General features: G+C 42.1%; 1 protein-coding gene across 1 annotated transcript in view; it reads right to left on the bottom strand.

The window, feature by feature from the left end:
- Nucleotides 1-4,459, bottom strand: part of ABCA4 (ATP binding cassette subfamily A member 4) — a gene marked incomplete at both ends in the record, with an annotated part of 141,703 nt that extends 137,244 nt beyond the window's left edge. The window contains one exon of the mRNA XM_082859008.1: nucleotides 4,394-4,459. Within this exon, the coding sequence (XP_082715134.1) occupies nucleotides 4,394-4,459 (66 nt within the window). The remainder of the gene's footprint in view (nucleotides 1-4,393) is intronic.
- Nucleotides 4,460-18,348: the final 13,889 nt, after the last annotated feature.

Below are 18,348 nucleotides of genomic sequence, written 5' to 3'. Positions count from 1 at the left end.
GCATTTTTTGAGAAGTCAGTGTTACTGCTCCAACTCTGCAAGCGTTTGTTTTGGAAGGGCTGCATTTCACACTTCACTCCCTGCACAAAGACCACCGGCAATTCTTTTCTAGCCCTTCTAGCCCGGCACGTCCTCACAACAACCTCTTCTCCCTCCCCCAGAATTGTGGACTCAGCACCCCAACCCCAGAGCGGCATCTTTGTCCTTGATGCTCAACTGTGCACAGGCATACCCTAGGGAGAAATTCCACAGTGTAATTAAAAACATGTTTTCAGAGCAGCTCTGACTCCCCACACCCCTTTTCTTTAAACATGTCTGTAACTTTAATTAAGCCCAGCCGAAGCTCAGAAGGGGCCCGTGGAAATGTTTTTTTCCAAACTGGTATTTCCTTGTTCCCTTTTTTTTCCCCTCCCCTCCCCCTCTCTTTACCACTCAACCTACTTAGGGGAGGAGGGGTCACAGGGAAGGGCAGAGTCGTGCTTGTTGTTTTAAATCTTGGCCAGTTAGGTTTTCTTCCCTCCTGCTCTGTTTTCAATTTGAAAGCGGGTGGCCAAGTTTTGAAATGAGCTGCAGGATTCTCCCTTCTGCACCGAGAGCCCAGACGGGGTTCTCAGCCTGGATGAGTATGACCCAGGACCTGGGAAGGCTTGGAGCTGGCGGCCCAGCTTCTCCACACCTGCCAGGTTTTCCTCACCTAATTCTGGTCCCCAAGTCAAAGGTCACAGCGGTACCAGATGTCCAGGTCTGGGGTCCGAGAAATGATAAGCCCCGTACTCTCATGAATCCTTAGGCTTCCCCAAGTATCCCGCCCTGATATGGAAGCTGGGACCAGGGAGATGACACCAAGGGGCCCTAGACTATGGGCTCTAAGGGGCAAGAGACACATCTAATGGTCTTTATAAACCGTCCCAACACAGGGCCTGACCCATCGAAATGTGGGCGCACATGTATTTGTCCCCACCAGTGGGAGAGTCTTACCTCTGGAAACGCATGCTCTGGGAACGAACTCCTTGTGGAGCCTTCTCTTACTCCTGCCAACCCCAGTCTCTCTTCTGAGCTCCCAGAGCTCATCCTCATCCCCTACCTCAAGCTTCCTTCTACTCCACAGTTGCACATGGTTTTCCACTCAGCAATTGTGCACAGGCACCTGTTTCCACCTGGCTCTGAATTCCATGAGGGCAGGGGCTGTCTAACTCACCTGGCTATATAGGACATAGAGGGTGACCATACAGCCTGGTTTGCCAGGTCCAGTATCAGTTTACACTTATTGTGCTGGTGCAATTATTAATTATTACTACTATTATTATTATTAATAGTGCCTCCTTTCACTTTTAAAACTACCCTGGATTGGATGATAAATTATACAGTCACCCTACCTTTGTGGTCTTCCTGACCAGCTAATTAGACGGGGCTTTATACATGGGGGCAGTGTGGGGTAACTGACATGTCTGCCTGTCCTGGAGTCCTGGATCCAGCCCCACCAGTCACTAACATCTGAAGCCTCAACAACCTCATCAGTACCCATGGCGGATAATAGTGGTAGCTCTCTCACGTAACTGAGGTGAGGGTTAAATGAGGTGATACTTAGTGCAGTGCCAGGCACTTACTAATACTTAATAATGTCAACAGAGGAAGAAAAAAAGGGAGGGAGGAAAGCAGAGATCTGAAGATTTTCATTTATGCTCTTAGTGATAAAGAGAGGAGGAATGGGGAAATTTGGTATCTGGTTTTTGCTCCTGCTCTGCTCACAACAGTAAACATCAAAAACCATGAAAGCTTGAGGAATTAAAAACCTAGGAGCTGAGTTATGGGCTGCGTGTGTTGTATTTTTCTTTCTTAGAGTCACCATTTTGTGAAGGCAGAAGCTTCCAGAAAGTTTACAGGCAGCTTCAAAAGTTTACAGAAGGAGCCATGAGAGCTTTTACATAGAGATTTTAGGGGCTGTGGGGATATCTCCATTATACCCAGACATCCTGGAAATTTTCGGAATGTGGGAGCAGAGGGGAAGCTAGCTGGAGGCACACCAGACAGAGATCTCAATTTCCAGGCCATCAGGATGTCATCATACAAATGTCAGCCCCAGCTAGGTGCTTCCTGGGAGATTCCCGCAGTCAAGGTCCTCACCCTGAAAGGCCCCATCTCGCTGCAGAGGGGCTGGCAATGTGCTCCCCTAGGAAGCACACTGGAGAAGACAGTCCCTGAACAGGGGCCACCTACCAACACCAGCAAAAGGAAGCAGAGACTGTGAGGGTCTCTGAGCCAAACCCTGTGACTGAAAATAGGATTATTCTCTGCAACGTCAACATGCTTTGCCACAGGAATGGAAGCATTTCAGGCCAGCAGCTGTAGTCCTTGGGTACATTTTTTGAGGACCATGAAGAGCACATTGAGAGTCAAATTGAGTGAGAATGTTAATTTCTCAGCATCCCATAGATTATAAGCATCATGCAGGCAGGGACCGTGATTGTCTTGTTGGTCAGTGTGTACCCAGCACCTGGCACAGTGCCTGGCAATTATTAAGTATCTGTTAATTGAAGGTTCCTTTAATAACAAATGTTATTAAATGAATAAGTGAACAAATTTAGTAATGAGTCTGTTTCAATTTTGCCTATTTGCATTCTAGAAAGGAAGCTCCCAGAAATAAGAGATTGAGTCTCTGATTACCCCTAGCACTTGGCTCCTGGGATAGCAAATAACTCCAGTGCTAATTTGAAAATCACACCAGCTTTGACAAAGGAAAGCAGCCTGAGGACACTGGTGTCTCCCAGTAGGAGGGGGTCCTAACTTGTCTTTCCCCTCCAGCCTCCCTAAGTCCTGCCCAAGCCATACAAATGGGAAGGATCAACTGTGCACATGGTTGGATTGTGTCCCTTGCTGCTCCCTTTCATGCCAGTTATTAAGCTATTCTACCTCAGTCCCAAACCCTTTTGCCAGCCAGGGCTTCTTCCTCCTGGGTCTGGGCCTAAGACTGGGCTCAGAGACCCCAGCAGCAGCCTCATTGAATCCCTTACCCACAGGGCTGAGTTCCACCTCTGCTAACATCTCCTCTGTGTTCTTCTCCTCTGTATTCCGCTTTCTCCCTTTGGTTCTCTCAGCTCTAGGGGTGGTAGCTGCATCCTGCAATTGCTACCTCCATGTCACCCTGGAGTTCTGTTACATCCTCAGTTACCAGCTTTGTACTAGCTAACACCTCCTTGCATTAGAGTCCCTCTGACTGGACCCTGACTGAGACACTCATCACAGGTCTTCAGATGTTCCGCCTGTTGACCCCCTTCCCTCTCTAACTTTCTTTCCAACGCCCACAAAAACCCTGTCCTGCCCACACAAACCCACTCTGAATAGAGGCTTGGAACAGATCTGTTCTCTTCTTCCCTACAGCCCGTCTTCCTCCCTGTCTCCTTCCAAGCTCTCCTGCTTTGCCTGGCTCTCTCTAATCCCAACCCTGCCCACCCCTCAATCCTCCCCTCTTTGTCTTCTCTCGTCTCCTTTAGTCATCTGGCATTGCCACGCCCCTGAGGCCATAGCAATGTGCATTATTTCTTTACAGTTATATATAAAGAAAAAATTTACAAAGGCCGGTCAGATTAACATGTATACCCCTGGGATCCCTGATCTCCTGTGGCTCTTGCCTGTTCTCAGGGGATATTTGCACTATGTTCCTTTTTCTTGCTCTTGGTCTCAAAATATATTTTGGGTTCTCACAGCCAGACTCGAAGTGCATAGGATCTGTGTCTTTTAAGTCCCTGGTCCAGCCCAGTCCCATGTGTGCTCACTGGAAGTCTCAGTAAACATCTGTAGTTGTTGATAAGATATCTCACTGAATCTAAGACACCATCAATTGTTAGATGCACTGTTATTTTTTGCACACTAAGAAAAGAATGTGTCACTTGATTGTGAGCTGCAGTCCAATTGCAGAAATGTGAAAAACCAGTGTGCTTTGTAGAACCAATGAAACATAGTATCATTGGATTGGAAATCTCTTAGAGAGCATGGTTTTCCTTTGAGCCTGATCTTCAGGACTTAGGGCTCTTCCTGCCGCACAGTACGTCTGCACAAGGGCATATGGACAGAGGAGCAGGTTTAAAAACCAGGGGCAGGGGAGGGATGGGCAGGCAATGGATTCATGTTCAGGGCAGGCAAAAGCAGACTTTATAATATGGCTGTGCTGGGCTGTAGGTGGAAGGCAGCTACCTCAGGACAGAGAAGCACATCATCCTGTGAAGGACATTTGTCAGAGAGGCTCACAGAGGAGCCAGACAGTTACCTGCTGCTTCAGTGATAAATGGCAACCGCCCATTGGCTACTCACTTTACCCACTCCCACCCCACCCACTCTCTCCACTGTCTATTGCTCCACACCTCCTCAGTGTGAGACCACAAGCTGCACCTGTTACCTTTTGCCTTTTCCGCAGGGTCCAGTTCTTCCAGAGCAGAAGCTTGATCTGTCTGGCAAAGCCCATGCTGTTGACCACGGAAGACCACTCCTAGCCCTCTGTCTATGGCTGGGGCTCACAGGCAGCAACAGGCATACATGGCACCCAGAGCACCTCCAGCTCAGGCTGCTGTGTCCTTCTCTGGCTGATTAAAGGCTAGTTTCTTCCTTCAAAGCATAATCCCTTTTAATTACACGTAATCCCTTTGTGGAGGAAAACAGGCTGACACTCCGTTGGCACCTTTTTAGGAAGACATGAGTAGCTGAGCACTAAGTGAACTGAGGTGGGGCCATTTCGTGGGAAACCAAGACCCTCAGGCTCCCTACCCCATCAAAGAGGTTTCTGGGGTTCCTGAAGGGGATGCCTTTGGGAATCTTCGACCTTTCAGTTTGGGACAAAATCTCTGTGCATAAATATAGTGCGGGCCGTGTCCTCTGAAATAGCCTGCCCTGAGCCGGCGCCCAGGGATTGACATCTACTTTAAAGGCCAACTAGCCCACATGCCAGATCTGCAGTCATCCCTCCCTTTTTTTAACCCTTTATCTTGCTCTGTAGTGACTTTAGGCCAGCTATTTGCAGGCATCCCTGAGCTTAGTGGATGGCAAAGGATTTTTCTCTCTTGTGCTGAAATTGATCAACTAGTCATGGCTACCTGGAGCTGTGTTGGAAAGTTGCTGGAACCCTCCACGCTCAGCAGAACAGGGGCTGTGACTGACCAGCCATGTCTAACGCAGTCCAGGCTTGAGGACTGGCAGCGGGTGGGTCAGCTACTGTCATTCCAGCTCACAGTGGATGGACTCGTCATTTGGAGGTGGATCCGTGATCCCAAGGGGCATCGCAAACAGAAGACTTCCTGCTACTTCACCACTAGGAACTTTTAGTCTCCACCTCTTCAAATCTTAGAAGTTGATTCTCTTTGAAAGACTCTAGACCCTTGAGACCTTGATAGGGTGGAGGGAGAGCCATGGAGTAGGAATGGATGCTGACTTCATGGAGTTTGTGATCTGGTTGTAGACATGAGACATGAACTTGGATAAGTTAACGAGTGTGATGGAATCCATGAGAGCATACGGGCTATGTATGGTGGGGCTTCCAAGAGGAGGAGGATGGTTTCTGCTTAGGATATCAGAAAGGCTTCTTGGAAGTGGCAGCATTAAAGCTAGGCTTTGATGAATTACAAAATAACATTTGATAGCATTTTTATGGTTTACAGACCACTTCTGCATATGTTATCTCATTATATGCTTACTACAATTTTGTGAGGTAGGCATTTACTCTGTTTTACAGGCAAGGAACCTGAAGTCTAGTGGGGTTAAATACGTTGCTCAGGGTGACACATGACAACGTTGGGTTACTAAACAAGTCATTTAACCCCCCTGCAAAGATAGGGAGGCAGGAATAGCTTATCCTACCCAGGGGAACACCAAGAAGTAAAGCAGCTGGAGTGGAGGGTATGGATGGAGGAGTGCTGAACGAGTAGGCTAGAAAGGGAGCCAGGGATCAGACTGATGAATTGATGATTATTATTGACTCAACTGAGATTTCCTGAGCACCCATGAAGTGATCTCTGAGTGGCCCACAGGTGCAGGGCACACCCCAACAGGAGCGGGCTCTGGGCAGAATCGCTAAGACATTGTTGCATGCTACAGAATATGGGTTTAGCATGCAGGAAGCTATTGCAGATTTTAATCCAGTGGCTGCCAAGGGTGGTAAATTCACTCTGGCAGCGGAGTGGGGGTAGGGTGGGGAGCAGAGGCCTGAGCAAAGGCAGTAAGAGGGGAGGGACTGGAGACTCAGCAGGCTGGTGGCTTATTGGAAGTAGGTGATGAAGAGGAGGGAGAAGTCAGTTAGAATGACTGGGGTTTAGCGCTTGGCTGGCTGGATAGTGAGGTGGTGGTGCCCATAACTGAGAGGAGAATGCCAGAGAAGGGGCCAGGGGATTAGGAACAAGTGGGAGAAAAGATGGGCTCGGATTTGATATATTGACTTTGAGGTCCCTACGATGACATCTAAGTGGAGATGTTCAGCAGGCAGTTCTGGGGTGGAAACATAGATTTGGGAATCATCAGCATATAAGCAGAAGTTTAAGCCCTGGGAGTGATTAAGTAGATTCCCAGGGAGGACAAAGTTGGAGAGTATGTGGGATTGCTCTGGGGAGCTACAGCTGGTGAAGAAATATGCCTCCTTCCAAATTCCCCAAGGGAAGAAAAATAGTGGTGGTCATCAGACATGAGCTTTGTAAATTGTGTCCTGGCATAGTATAAAAATATTCTATTTTTCTTTGAGTTACAACAGAAAAAGTTAAACTATAAGCACTTTGTTGAGTTCAACTGATGATACTCCAATGGCCTTACCCCTACCTAACTGATGTTCTTGCCTGCACAAGTGTTCTTTTGATGTTGACCCTCTTTTTATCGTGGCAAAATATACACAGCATAAAATTTACCGTTTTAACCATTTTTAAGTGTATAGTTCAGTAGTGCCAAGTACATTTACATTGTCGTACAACCATTACTACTATCCATTTCCAGAAATTTTTAATCTCACCAAACTAAAATTCTATACCATTAAACAATAACCCTATTCCCTCATCCTCCTGCCAAGCACCATTCTACTTTCTGTGTCTATGAATTTGACTACTGTAGGTACCCACCCATAAATCAAATATGATGTTCTTTTTGTGCCTAGCTTATTTCATTTAGTGTAATCTTCAAGGTTCATCCATGTTGTAGCATATGTTAGAATTCCTTCCCTATTCAAGGCTAAATAATATTCATTGTCTATATATACTACATTTTTCTTACCCATTCATTGATCCCTAGTTATTTGCACTGTTTCCATATTTTGGCTATTGTGAATAATATTGCTATGAACATAGGTGCACAAATATCTGTTCAAGTCTCTGCTTTCAATTTTTTTGGGGGGGTAAGTACCCAGAAGTGGAATTGCTGGATCAAATGGTAAATATATATTTAATTTTCGTAAGAACGACTGTTTTCCGTAACAGCTGAATCATTTTACATTCCATCTGTAGTGCACAAGGGTTCCAATTTCTCCATATCCTCACCAACACTTGCTATTTTCTGTTTTGCTTTGTTTTGTTTTATAATAGCCATCCTAGAAGGTATGAAATGGTATCTTACGGTTTTGACTTGCATTTTCCTAATGACTGGTGAGGCTGAGGCTCTTTAAATATTATAACTACACTTAGGTGTGATCTCCACCCCACCCTCACCACCACTGCTCCCCCCAGGTAACTAGAGTTTTTTAAAAATTATGTCAAAATAAAAGGCTGTGTTCTTAGTTTTCTCAAATACCCCTGAGAATATGCCTAGTCAATAATGGTGCTGAGGAAGATGAGAGAAGACTAAGACGCGGAGATCACCTTCCTCCCCACAGATACATCAGAAATACATGTACGTGTGGAACAACTCCTATAGAACACCCACTGAATGCTGGCAGAAGACCTCAGACCTCCCAAAGGCTCTTGGTGCTGCAGCCAGGAGTCAGTGCTGTGCCTCTGAGGTGAGAGAGCCAACTTCAGGACACTGGTCCACAAGAGACCTCCCAGCTCCACGTAATATCAAACGGAGAAAATCTCCCAGAGATCTCCATCTCAACACCAGCACCCAGCTTCACTCAACGACCAGCAAGCTACAGGGCTGGACACCCTATGCCAAACAACTAGCAAGACAGGAACACAACCCCACCCATTAGCAGAGAGGCTGCCTAAAATCGTAATAAGTCCACAGACACCCCAAAACACACCACCAGACGTGGACCTGCCCACCAGAAAGACAAGATCCAGCCTCATCCACCAGAACACAGGCACTAGTCCCCTCCACCAGGAAGCCTTCACAACCCACTGAACCAACCTTAGCCACTGGGGACAGACATCAAAAACAACGGGAACTATGAACCTGCAGCCTGCAAAAAGGAGACCCCAAACACAGTAAGATAAGCAAAATGAGAAGACAGGAAAACACACAGCAGATGAAGGAGCAAGATAAAAACCCACCAGACCTAACAAATGAAGAGCAAATAGCAGTCTACCTGAAAAAGAATTCAGAATAATGATAGTAAGGATGATCCAAAATCTTGGAAATAGAATAGAGAAAATGCAAGAAACATTTAACAAGGACCTAGAAGAACTAAAGAGGAAACAAGCAATGATGAACAACAAAATAAATGAAATTAAAAATACTCTAGAAGTGATCAATAGCAGAATAACTGAGGCAGAAGAACAGATAAGTGACCTGGAAGATAAAATAGTGGAAATAACTACTGCAGAGCAGAATAAAGAAAAAAGAATGAAGAGAACTGAGGACAGTCTCAGAGACCTCTGGGACAACATTAAATGCACCAACATTTGAGTTATAGGGGTCCCAGAAGAAGAAGAGAAAAAGAAAGGGACTGAGAAAATATTTGAAGAGATTATAGTTGAAAATTTCCCTAATATGGGAAAGGAAATAGTTAATCAAGTCCAGGAAGCACAGAGAGTCCCATACAGGATAAATCCAAGGAGAAACACGCCAAGACACATATTAATCAAACTGTCAAAAATTAAATACAAAGAAAACATATTAAAAGCAGCAAGGGAAAAACAACAAATAACACACAAGGGAATCCCCATAAGGTTAACAGCTGATCTTTCAGCAGAAACTCTGCAAGCCAGAAGGGACTGGCAGGACATATTGAAAGTGATGAAGGAGAAAAACCTGCAACCAAGATTACTCTACCCAGCAAGGATCTCATTCAGATGTGATGGAGAAATTAAAACCTTTACAGAAAAGCAAAAGCTGAGAGAGTTCAGCACCACCATACCAGCTTTACAATAAAAGCTAAAGGAACTTCTTTAGGCAAGAAACACAAGAGAAGGAAAAGACCTACAATAATGAACCCAAAACAATTAAGAAAATGGGAATAGGAACATACATACCGATAATTACCTTAAATATAAATGGACTAAATGCTCCCACCAGAAGACACAGATTGGCAGAATGGATACAAAAACAAGACCCACATATATGCTGTCTACAAGAGACCCACTTCAGACCTAGCGACACATACAGACTGAAAGTGAGAGGATGGAAAAAGATAGTCCATGCAAATGGAAACCAAAAGAAAGCTGGAGTAGCAATTCTCATATCAGACAAAATAGACTTTAAAATAAAGACTATTAGAAGAGACAAAGAAAGACACTACATAATGATCAAGGGATCGATCCAAGAAGAAGATATAACAATTGTAAATATTTATGCACCCAACATAGGAGCACCTCAATACATAAGGCAAATGTTAACAGCCACAAAAGGGGAAATCGACAGTAACACATTCATACTAGGGGATTTTAACACCCCACTTTCACCAATGGACAGATCATCCAAAATGAAAATAAATAAGGAAACACAAGTTTTAAATGATACATTAAACAAGATGGACTTAATTGATATTATAGGACATTCCATCCAAAAACAACAGAATACACATTTTTCTCAAGGGCTCATGGAATATTCTCCAGGATTGATCATATCTTGGGTCACAAATCAAGCCTTGGTAAATTTAAGAAAATTGAAATTGTATTAAGTATCTTTTCCGACCACAATGCTATGAGACTAGATATCAATTACAGGAAAAGATCTAAAAAATACATGGAGGCTAAACAATACACTACTTAATAACGAAGCGATCACTGAATAAATCAAAGAGGAAATCAAAAAATACCTAGAAACAAATGATGATGGAGACATGATGACCCAAAACCTATGGGATGCAGCAAAAGCAGTTCTAAGACGGAAGTTTATAGCAATACAATCCTACCTTAAGAAACAGGAAACATCTTGAATAAACAACCTAACCTTGCACCTCAAGCAATTAGAGAAAGAAGAACAAAAAAACCCCAAAGTTAGCAGAAGGAAAGAAATCATAGAGATCAGATCAGAAATAAATGAAAAAGAAATGAAGGAAACGATAGCAAAGATCAATAAAACTAAAAGCTGGTTCTTTGAGAAGATAAACAAAATTGATAAAACATTAGCCAGACTCATCAAGAAAAAAAGGGAGAAGACTCAAATCAATAGAATTAGAAATGAAAAAGGAAAAGTAACAACTGACACTGCAGAAATACAAAAGATCATGAGAGATTACTAAAAGCAACTCTATGCCAGTAACATGGACAACCTGGAAGAAATGGACAAATTCTTAGAAATGCACAACCGGCTGAGACTGAATCAGGAAGAAATAGAAAATATGAACAGACCAATCACAAGCACTGAAATTGAAACTGTGATTAAAAATCTTCCAACAAAGAAAAGCCCAGGACCAGATGGCTTCACAGGTGAATTCTATCAAACATTTAGAGAAGAGCTAACACCTATCCGTCTCAAACTCTTCCAAAATATAGGAGAGGGAGGCACACTCCCAAATTCCTTCTACGAGGCCACCATCACCTTGATACCAAAACCAGACAAGGATGTCACAAAGAAAGGAAACTACAGGCCAATATCACTGATGAACATAGATGCAAAAATCCTCAACAAATACTAGCAAACAAAATCCAACAGCACATTAAAAGGATCATACACCATGATCAAGTGGGGGTTATTCCAGGAATGCAAGGATTCTTCAATATACGCAAATCAATCAACGTGATACACCATATTAAAAAATTGAAGGAAGAAAACCATATGGTCATCTCAATAGATGCAGAGAAAGCTTTCGACAAAATTCAACACCCATTTATGATAAAAACCATCCAGAAAGTAGGCATAGAGGGAACATTCCTCAACATAATAAAGGCCATATATGACAAACCCACAGCCAATATCGTCCTCAATGGTGAAAAACTGAAAGCATTTCCACTAAGATCAGGAGCAAGACAAGGTTGCCCACTCTCACCACTCTTATTCAACATAGTTTTGGAAGTTTTAGCCACAGCAATCAGAAAACAAAAGAAAATAAAAGGAATCCAAATCGGAAAAGAAGAAGTAAAGTTGTCACTGTTTGCAGATGACATGATACTATACATAAAGAATCCTAAAGATGCTACCAGAAAACTACTAAAACTAATCAATGAATTTGGTAAAGTAGCAGGATACAAAAGTAATGCACAGAAATTTGTGGCATTCCTATACACTAAGGATGAAAAATCTGAAAGTGAAATCAAGAAAACACTCCCATTTACTATTGCAACAAAAAGAATAAAATATCTAGGAATAAACCTACCTAAGGAGAAAAAAGACCTGTATGCAGAAAATTATAAGACACTGATGGAAAAAATTAAAGATGATACAAATAGATGGAGAGATATACCATGTTCTTGGATTGGAAGAATCAACATTGTGAAAATGACTAAACTATCCAAAGCAATCTACAGATTCAATGTAAACCCTATCAAACTACCACTGGCATTTTTCACAGAACTACAACAAAAAATTTCAAAATTTGTATGGAAACACAAAGGACCCCGAATAGCCAAAGCAAACTTGAGAATGAAAAAAAGAGCTGGAGGAATCAGGCTTCCTGATTTCAGACTATACTACAAAGCTACAGTAATCAAGACAGTATGGTAGTGGCACAAAAACAGAAATATAGATCAATGGAATGGGATAGAAAGCCCAGAGATAAACCCACGCACATATGGTCACTTTATCTTTGATAAAGGAGGCAGGAATGTACAGTGGAGAAAGGACAGCCTCTTCAATAAGTGGTGCTGGGAAAACTGGACAGGTACATGTAAAAGCATGAGATTAGATCACTCCCTAACACCATACACAAAAATAAGCTCAAAATGGATTAAAGATCTAAATGTAAGGCCAGAGACTATCAAACTCTTAGAGGAAAACATAGGCAGAACACTCTATGACATAAATCACAGCAAGATCCTTTTTGACCCACCTCCTAGAGAAATGGAAATAAAAACAAAAATAAACAAATGGGACCTAATGAAACTTCAAAGCTTTTGCACAGCAAAGGAAACCATAAACAAGACCAAAAGACAACCCTCAGAATGGGAGATAATATTTGCAAATGAAGCAACTGACAAAGGATTCATCTCCCAAATTTACAAGCAGCTCATGCAGCTCAATAACAAAAAAACAAACAACCCAATCCAAAAATGGGCAGAAGAACTAAATAGACATTTCTCCAAAGAAGATATACAGATTGCCAAGAAACACATGAAAGAATGCTCAACATCATTAATCATTAGAGAAATGCAAATCAAAACTACAATGAGATATCATCTCACACCGGTCAGAATGGCCATCATCAAAAAATCTAGAAACAATAAATGCTGGAGAGGGTGTGGAGAAAAGGGAACCCTCTTGCACTGCTGGTGGAAATGTGAATTGGTTCAGCCACTATGGAGAACAGTATGGAGGTTCCTTAAAAAACCACAAATAGAACTACTATATGACCCAGCAATCCCACTACCGGGCATATACCCTGAGAAAACCATAATTCAAAAAGAGTCATGTACCAAAATGTTCATTGCAGCTCTATTTACAATAGCCAGGAGATGGAAGCAACCTAAGTGTCCATCATCGGATGAATGGATAAAGAAGATGTGGCACATATATACAATGGAATATTACTCAGCCATAAAAAGCAACGAAATTGAGTTATTTGTAGTGAGGTGGATGGACCTAGAGTCTGTCATACAGAGTGAAGTAAGTCAGAAAGAGAAAGACAAATACCGTATGCTAACACATATATATGGAATCTAAGAAAAAAAAAATGTCATGAAGAACCTAGGGATAAGTCGGGAATAAAGACACAGACCTACAAGAGAATGGACTTGAGGATATGGGGAGGGGGAAGGGTAAGCTGTGACAAAGTGAGAGAGTGGCATGGACATATATACATTACCAAACGTAAAATAGATAGCTAGTGGGAAGTAGCCGCATAGCACAGGGAGATCAGCTCGGTGTTTTGTGACCACCTAGAGGGGTGGGATAGGGAGGGTGGGAGGGAGGGAGATGCAAGAGGGAAGAGATATGGGAACATATGTATATGTATAACTGATTCACTTTGTTATAAAGCAGAAACTAACACACCATTTTAAAGCAATTATACTCCAATAAAGATGTAAAAAAAAAAAAGCATGGTGCTGAAAACTTCGTATTTTATTCTTATAATTATCCCAAATAACACTAATTGATTGGGGTAAATCTAGAAGTGATGTAAATGTAAGGAATGCAGTGGTTTCAGGCTAGGACCTTACATGTGGATTGAGAATTGTGCGTGGTTTGGGAATTGTGAAGTTAACATATCAACCCATATTTACCTTCAGAAGTACAAAAATTTAAGACAAATGATGAAGTTTTAAAGATTTCCTCGCTCCTATTTCTGAAGGTTGAAATGCAGTGTTATCAAGAAAGAGACATTCTGGGAGTTCCTGGTGATCCAGTGGTTAGGACTTGGTGCTTTCACTGCCATGGCCAGGGTTCAATCCCTTCCCACAAAATGCGTGGCATGGCCAAAAAAAGAAAAAAGAGAGGGAGACATTCTGTTATTTGTACCAATTATTCTGCAAAAATTCAGTAGCAGAGAAAAATAATTTATAATTTTAAAAAGTTTCTATTTGGAAAAAATACTCTGAAAAATATATGTTAAATGCGTTAGAATCACTGTAATTTTGGAGTAGAGATAAATGTGATAATGAATTAATACCAATAGATAGCCATAGTTCATTTCAAACAAGCTGAGGAAAGTAAAATGTTCCCTGAACACATCACTGAAAATATTATATTTCTTTGAAAACGGTGATTATAGGTAGGGTGGGAAGCATTGTGAATCTATGTCGTAAGCATAAAGACAGTTTTGAGACATCACAATGTAAGATAAAGGGAAAATATCTTGATTTCTAACTTTGAGTTCATTCCTACCGAATTTAAAACTAAATCACTGGCAGTTAAATCCTCAAACTCCTTCAATCATGATGAAAAACATAAATATTTCCTCAGCTTATTCAATAATATTTGATAATAGTGAAATAAGTGAGTATCAGTTTATGTAATTTTCTCCGAAAAAAATACGAAACCTGGGTAGGAGCTGCCAACAGATTGGCTGCCTAACTCACAAAGAATTTTTCTCTTCTGAGGGTGGCCCCAACGCCAAGGGAAGGGTCTACAGTAGACTAGTAAATGCTGCGGGTCCCTGGCCATAGCTGACTGGTCATGTGTGGTTTCCTGACCTTAGCTGGGCCAATCAGAGCCTAGTCACAGAATATTTTATTGTGGACCTGAGAGAAGCTTGAGTTCAGCATTACAGAAGCACAGAAGCTGCTGGAGAAATTAGAGGCCATGCTGGGTCACTAGGTTCAGTTTGTAGTTTGTGCAGGAGAAGAGTAGAGTGGCTGAAATCTCACTTACTTTTGCTGACCAAACCTTGGGCCTTGGTATAGAGCTGCATCCAAGAAAAAGGAGTGCTTTTTTCAATTCACAAAGATGCCTCTGCTCACCAAACTATGCAACTGTGAAGCTGCCTCCACCTTCTAATTTGCACAAAAGTGCCATAGGACGGGCAGCGGACCCAAGGCTGTGGACCCCGCCGCTGAGAGAAATCTGATCCACAGTAAGAGGGAATGAAGGGAATGCACAGGAGAGGCCAAGGCAGAGAGCATGAGTCCCAGCTGCAGCTGTGTCCCTGTTTCCAGCTGTCCCTGGGACACAGCTGCTCCCCTGCTTTTCTTTCAGGCAATTTAGCTGTGAGACACCCCAATCCTTCCAATAAAACCCACTTCTGCCTAACTTAGCTCAAGTTTGGCTTCTATCGCTGACAACCAAAAGACTCCTGACTAATGTGAGTTATCTTAATCCGGGAGAGGATATGACCTGGACAACTGACATAGGGCAAAAAAATTTATTTGCAGCCTATAGAATGTATCTGAATAGATTTCCTGGGCAGGTACGTGATTACAATATTAATATAGCAGAAAACCCAATAGAGTCGCAGCAAAGTTTATAGAAGAGCTATACTGCCGTAAGGATCTTTTAAGAAAGCAGAAGAATTCCAAAATATTCAGTGTCGTCAATTCCTATATCCATTAGGAAAAGGTTGACAATTTTTAAAAACATGCTCATCAGTGTGAAGGCATAACAAGTGGGAAGATGTGTGTGTTCAAAACACAGCAGCCATTGTGCATTGTTAGCTGGGACTGAAGTTCTTTCATAGTTTATCAAAACTGAAAATTATATCAACTGATTCCGTAAATACTGTACTTTGGTGGCCAGTGAATCAAGTGGGACATTGCTATTTGTTTCCAATTTTGAACCAGCTTTTTGTTTAACATTTACTTACCGTTCACTAAGTGTTCAAGAATTCTTTCTAAAGAGCCTCAAAGGGAAACTGTAAACACATTTTTTCTTTGTTTTTAGAAGTAGAAGCAATACCACATAGTTTATCATCAGAGAGAAATGGTGAATGTTTCCAAACCATTTGGCACAGAGTAGAAGAGATAATTATTTTTCTTCAGAAAATAATCTCTACATGTCTTGTATTTAAAAATATCTTTGGAGGAGAAAAATAATGAAATCATGCGACTTTTGGCAGTGCATTTTTTCTACCTCCTCAGGACAGTATAAAATTAATATCTTTTGGGACTTCCCTGGTGGCGCAATGGACAAGACTCTGTACTCCCAATGCAGGGGGCCCAGGTTCGATCCCTGGTTGGGATCGAACCATGCATGCCACAACTAAGAAACTGGCGAGCTGCAACTAAGGAGCCCACCTGCCGCAACTAAGGAGGCCTGGAGCCTCAACTAAGGAACCCACGTGCCAAAAGCTAGACCCCACACAACCAAATAAACTAACTAAATAAATAAAATAAACTTACCATCATGTTATTAAAAAAAAGTAATATTTTTTAATATGGATTGCTAATCATATTACTGGATTTAAATTGATATTTTTTCTTGAGAATGGCTATACCAAAATAAAAATAATTTCTGAATTATCAAGTACATCAGTAGCAAAATACATTAAAAATTCCTTTACAGACTTGATGCAAGTGTAATCCCAGAACTCTGCTTTTACCTAAAATATCTACAGCTCAATTTTATCTGTTAATCAATCTTGACTCTTGCTTGATGTGGTCTGATTAATGAGCCTTGTTGCTTGGGGCTATCATATGTTGCTTTGACTTGGTTGATCACTGCAGCAAGATTGGCATGCTCATTTTCTACTCTGCCTTGCTAGAAATTTACACGGTGTCATAAAAGAGGTCCATCACTAATTTTCATGGAGTAGAAACTAATGATCAAACTAACAGAATCTAAGCTTTCAGTAGTATTATGGAATCATTGGCCCCATCTGCTGAAAAACAAATATTTTACTAAATTAATCTCTCCTATGAGAATCTTGCACATTACCTGGCACTAATTTAATCTTTCCTGTAAGAATTTTGGACTTCAGGTTTTTGTTGGGCTAACGTGCAGATATTGAATTTTAGATTTTGAAAAATAGCAATTGAAAAAAATTTACGTGAAACATTTCTAGCAGCTTCTTTCTTACTTAGTGAGAGGGGACACTGCTTTCATGTCTAAGCCATCTTTGCCCATCTACTCTGTAAATATTCCAGATTCTCACTGGGGGACTATGTAGAGGGAGAGGTCTAGGATGGAAATCTAGGGAATTCACCATTTAAAAAAGCAGGTACATAAGTGTCTTATCACACCATGCCTTCTAATAGCAAAACCTCGGAAATTCACCAAACACCTGTCACAGAAGAATGGATAAATGAATTGTGGTGTATTCTCTCAGTCAAAGCTCATACAGCAATGAGCAGGAACAAACTCCATCTAGAAAATCATGGATAATTCTCCCATACACATGCTAAGCAAAAGAAGCCAGATACAAAGCATTCACAGTTCACATTTATCAATGCATAAAGGTCAAGCACAGGCAAAACTCATGCTTCATTTTCAAGCTACTCTTTGGGGGGCATGGTGGCTGGAAGGGGGTATAAGGGCCATTTCTGTGGGCACTGGAAACAGTCTGTCTTTTGATCTGGGGGCTAGTTACTTTGGCGTGTTCAGTTTGTGAAAATTATCAGCCTGTAAACTTAGGATTTGTACACTTCTCAGTATGTGTGTTATGTTTCAATAATAATAGTTTCTTAAAAAGCAGGTGAAGGAAGAGAACCCAGTGAAGGTACCTGAGCAGGATGAGCTAGAGATGATGGGAAAAGGTCTGGAAAGAGGGGTGCCCTGGAAGCCATGGAAAGAGGAGGTTTCAAGGAGGAAGAATTGGTCCGAAGCCCCAAATGGCTCAAGAAACCTTGAGTAGGATGAAGACTGAAAGCTGTCCGCTGGATCTGATGACTCACCTCTGAGAACAGTCTTATGGGAGGCAGAAACCAGACAGCAGAGGACTGAAGAGTGAGATGCAGACAGCACAGGGGGACATCGGGTTAGGCAGGTCTTCTTTCCCTGAAGACAGGAGAGATTTGACCATGTTAATATGTGGGAAAGAGCCAGTTGAAAGGAAGATGCTAAAGTTAGTGGGGATGATTAATGGGGCCCCAGGGAAGGGGAGGAGGTGGAATTAGCCTTGGGCAGGGGCAGGGACACCTTGCATCCCACGAATACTGTGGGAAGGAGGCCAGCAAGGTGCAGGTGCAGATTCACTTAGGGAGCGGAGGCTGGGAGCAGAGGGAGCCCACCCTAGTGGTTCCTATCTTAAATGTGGCAAAGGAAAAATATTAGGGGATTAAATGAGATGATGTGAAAATACCTTGCGAATTACAAATGGGTAACAGACGTGCAAATTTATTTCTCATCTTTCCTTTGTCCCCCTTTGAGCTTTTGTTAAGCAAAGTATATGTTTAGCCATTTATAATGGGAGAGTAATTTATCTACAGTGTGTAGAGATCTTAGGAATCAAATTATTCATTGAAAATCCCCCTCCCCCCACAT

The sequence above is a fragment of the Leucopleurus acutus genome, assembly GCF_964270905.1.
Source record: "Leucopleurus acutus genome assembly, chromosome: 2".
NCBI lineage: Eukaryota > Metazoa > Chordata > Mammalia > Artiodactyla > Delphinidae > Leucopleurus > Leucopleurus acutus.
Note: the sequence above shows the minus strand (reverse complement) of the source record. Positions and strands in the feature narration are given on the sequence as shown.